Consider the following 3530-nt stretch of genomic DNA (forward strand, 5'->3'; position numbering starts at 1 on the left):
CTGTCGGGTCTCGGGTCTGATCACCTGTTTCTTGTGTCTCTGTGTTTGTGTGTTGTTGTGCGTGGCTTGTTTTGACAGCTCGCCACGTGCGCATATGTCAGCATGATTGTTTCCCCGCCCTCCTTGTTTCTCTGCTCGCCTCTGGGTTCACACCTGGTTCTGGTTATCTCATTAGCTTCCCCTTATAGCTCCTCGTGTTTCTCTGTCTTTTGTCAGATTGTTGTGATTATTCCCTTGCTCTGACTGTCAGTGTTAGTATCGCTTACCAGTCCTGTCTTGTCTCGTCCAGGCTCCAGTGCTCGTAGCTGCCTGTTTATTTTTCCACACCTCTCTGTGCGTTCAGGAATCTGTGGGCTTCCTCCGGCATCCGCCCAACCTGGGACTCTGCGGTCTCGTCGTTGGGCTGCTCAGCCTCTCGCTCGGATTAGTGAGCTGCCCCTCCGGCTTCCTCTCCACTGCCACTGTTGCGGCTTGTTTCAGCCTCCAGCCGCTGCTATCCACCCATCTGTGTGGTTGGGAATTCCACGTCCACACGAACTGTCCGCGGAGGAGCTCATTGCCCGTGGTGATATATCTCTGTACAATAAAGCCCTCTGTTGAACCCGCACCTGAATCCAGTCTATTCCCTGACAGAAAACACTCTAACCGAAAAACCTTTAGTGCTTTTCTATAGTATTAAGCCTCAGATGTCAAATATACATCGGATTGGTTTCTTCTTTAAATTATTAAAAAAAAAAGTAAAAATATGAATGGTATTATAATGTTATACTAAAACTAAAACAATGGAAAAACCCTTAAGATAACATGTAAAAAGAAAAAAAACATATCTTAAGTGTGCAGAATAACATAAGTGGACTTTGAACGATTAATTGCCGCTTTGCACGATTACGTAATTGTGGCATCCATAATTGTAATTGCGATTAGAAATTTGATTAATTGTGCAGCCCTACTGGATGGTCATCCAACCATTTCTCACTATGACTAAGAGTTTCAGACTGGTTTGTTGCTGGATGCCAGCAGCTGTCTGAGGCAGCACAAGCTGCAACTCATGAGTGTGTTATTTGATCTGACTGGAGTGAAGCAGTGATTCAGCCATAAGCAGAGAAAAATGCAATTAACCAGGCCCTGGATTAGCGTTTCATCGCTGCTGTACAGTTGTAGAGACAGAAAGAGGGAGCGAAAGAGATAATAAGGATAGAATGTGAGTGGGTGTGGATGAAAAGAGAAAAATATTAATGCAATGGTACAGTAGATATCGTGGAGAGATGACTGATACTATACTTAAAGAGATGGTTCACCCGATTTTTATTTATTTATTTGAAATCTTTCAAATCATTTACTCATTCCAAACCTGTATGACTGACATTCTAGCATCAAAAATAAAAGGAGATATTTAGCAGAATGTCCAAGATACTTCATAAAATGAAAAGGGATGAAGAGCAGAAAGTCATACAGGTCTGGAACAACATGAAGGTGAGCAAAAGGCAAAAGTTTCATTTTTGGGTGAACTATCTCTTTAAAAGGAAGCACCTCAATTGCTAAAAACATAAGCAACAAAGTTATGTCTGTCAAAAAGAGGAAGGAATGACAACAAACCAGTAATCATGACAAAACTGGTGAGTTCCTACACGTTGATGCTCACAGTGTATCTATTTAAGCAGTTATAACATATGATAATGTACAGTATGCATGTTTGGTGTAAGGTGATCCACAAAATTAGCAGCAAGACTTCCAGCTGTGTGACCGGGTCATACTCGACAGATGGTGTCTGAAACTGTAGGAAAGGGCATGTTTGTGTATTTGTGTGTGTATACTATATGTCACATTCCTTTAATACACCATGCATGAATAGTGTGTATTTGTTTGTAATTTGAAATGTGTGTGTATGTTTGTTTGTTGGCTGCCTAGAGGTCACTGGAAGCTGAGCTGCTAAAAATAAGCAGAGCAGGTCTGACAGGGCAGTGATTCACAGCCACAGCAGTGCCATATTTCCTCAACAAACTCACAACAGCAAGTGACCCCTGATCTCCCTTTCTCTCTCCCTCCCTCTCTCTCCAAATGTCATTTGAGCATTATTCAAAGTCTGGAGTGAAAACCAAATTGCATTGGGCAATGCAAAGAGATTTTGTCAGTGGACAACATAAGCCAAGACTTTAAAATGGAAAAATCTTCATAATTTATGACCATAACACGGGCAGTTTCTATTTAAATTCTGAATAAAAACATTAAGGATAACATTAATATAAATATAATTATTATTATTGCTGTTATACAACAACAACAAAAGAGAATGAAAGAAATTTATATTAATAAACATTATTATTATTAGTAGTAGTAGTAGTCCATTAATAAACAAAAAAGAGAACGTAAGAAATAGTAGATCAGCATTTAAAAAAAAAAGTTAATTTGCAAGTTAAAATAAAGTGGATATTGCATTGCCTTTATTCCACAAAGCAAAACCATATACATTTGCGCGTGCACACACACACACACACACTTACTTACTTGCAAGGTAGGATGCGGACCACATCGTTTAGCTGATAACCTTCAATGCACACAGCACAATGATTAAAATCTGGCTCTGTTTCCTGCAAGACATGAACACACAAAAAAAAAAAGAATAAAGATGAGCCTTTTCATGAGTAAAGATATAGTGAAAAATGGAATTGTCAACATTAGAAGTAACATTAGGACACAGATGCAGGGTACATCAGGGCAGTTTTAGGATCATTTGCCAGTCAAACAAGAATAGGACTATGTCAAATGGCAAGAACTAGCAAAAATCATTTTAACAGAAGCCAAAAACCAATAAATGACCACTGACCACACTTAAAGTGTAAATGCTGTCCGACAAGACACATTCTAAGCAAGATGTTGCAAAAATTGTTTTTAAAATTGTTATGTGCAGCTGCATTTTTGACCAATGCTACTCAGCACCACACCACAGAAATAGAAACCAAGTGACCATTGCAATGTTCTGCTGCTTATCACTGGATGTCACAAGGTCAAAAAAAGAAGGAACCCCCCCCCCCTTCCCCATTCAATATAACTACAAAAAAAATACAATTTCAAAATATTACTTTTTTATCATTATTATTTAAATGATAATCAGTATCAATACAGAAATATAATGTACAGAAAAAAACTCTTAATATAACTCTCTTTAGGACCCTCGGACTTTAATCTTCCCTACTATTTCTACTTCAGCATCACTACCCATTATTATTAAATATGTATGCTGGCCTTATGACAACTATCTGTGAGAAATGGGAATAATGCAGGTGTGAAATTATCTTTAAACTCTTGCCAATATGCTTTGAGTACCTGCATTTCGCTCTGTATTGATCTGATCTCTTGACCTCCTCCCTGCCTCGTCCTTGTAATCATCTTGCCCAGTTATTCTCAAGTGCATCATTTAAGGTTCAGATACCACACTCATACACTTGATTATGAAGTGAAACTAATAGTAATTTTTTTAAATAGATTAGAGATTAGATTAAAATGGTGTAACTACAGCAATCTGTACCATT

The 3530-nt window shown here is 38.5% G+C and overlaps 1 protein-coding gene across 1 annotated transcript in view; it reads right to left on the bottom strand.

The window, feature by feature from the left end:
* The window catches only part of LOC107656503 (E3 ubiquitin-protein ligase RNF130-like), a 23427-nt gene extending 20097 nt beyond the window's left edge, over positions 1-3330 (bottom strand). The window contains exons 1-2 of the mRNA XM_016444387.1: positions 3325-3330; positions 2506-2588 (exon numbers count right to left, since the gene is read on the bottom strand). Coding sequence (XP_016299873.1) covers positions 2506-2588; positions 3325-3330 — 89 coding nt within the window. The remainder of the gene's footprint in view (positions 1-2505; positions 2589-3324) is intronic.
* Between the last annotated feature and the right edge of the window lie 200 nt (positions 3331-3530).

The sequence above is a fragment of the Sinocyclocheilus anshuiensis genome, unplaced genomic scaffold (assembly GCF_001515605.1).
Source record: "Sinocyclocheilus anshuiensis isolate Anshui unplaced genomic scaffold, SAMN03320099.WGS_v1.1 scaffold2863, whole genome shotgun sequence".
Taxonomy (NCBI): domain Eukaryota; kingdom Metazoa; phylum Chordata; class Actinopteri; order Cypriniformes; family Cyprinidae; genus Sinocyclocheilus; species Sinocyclocheilus anshuiensis.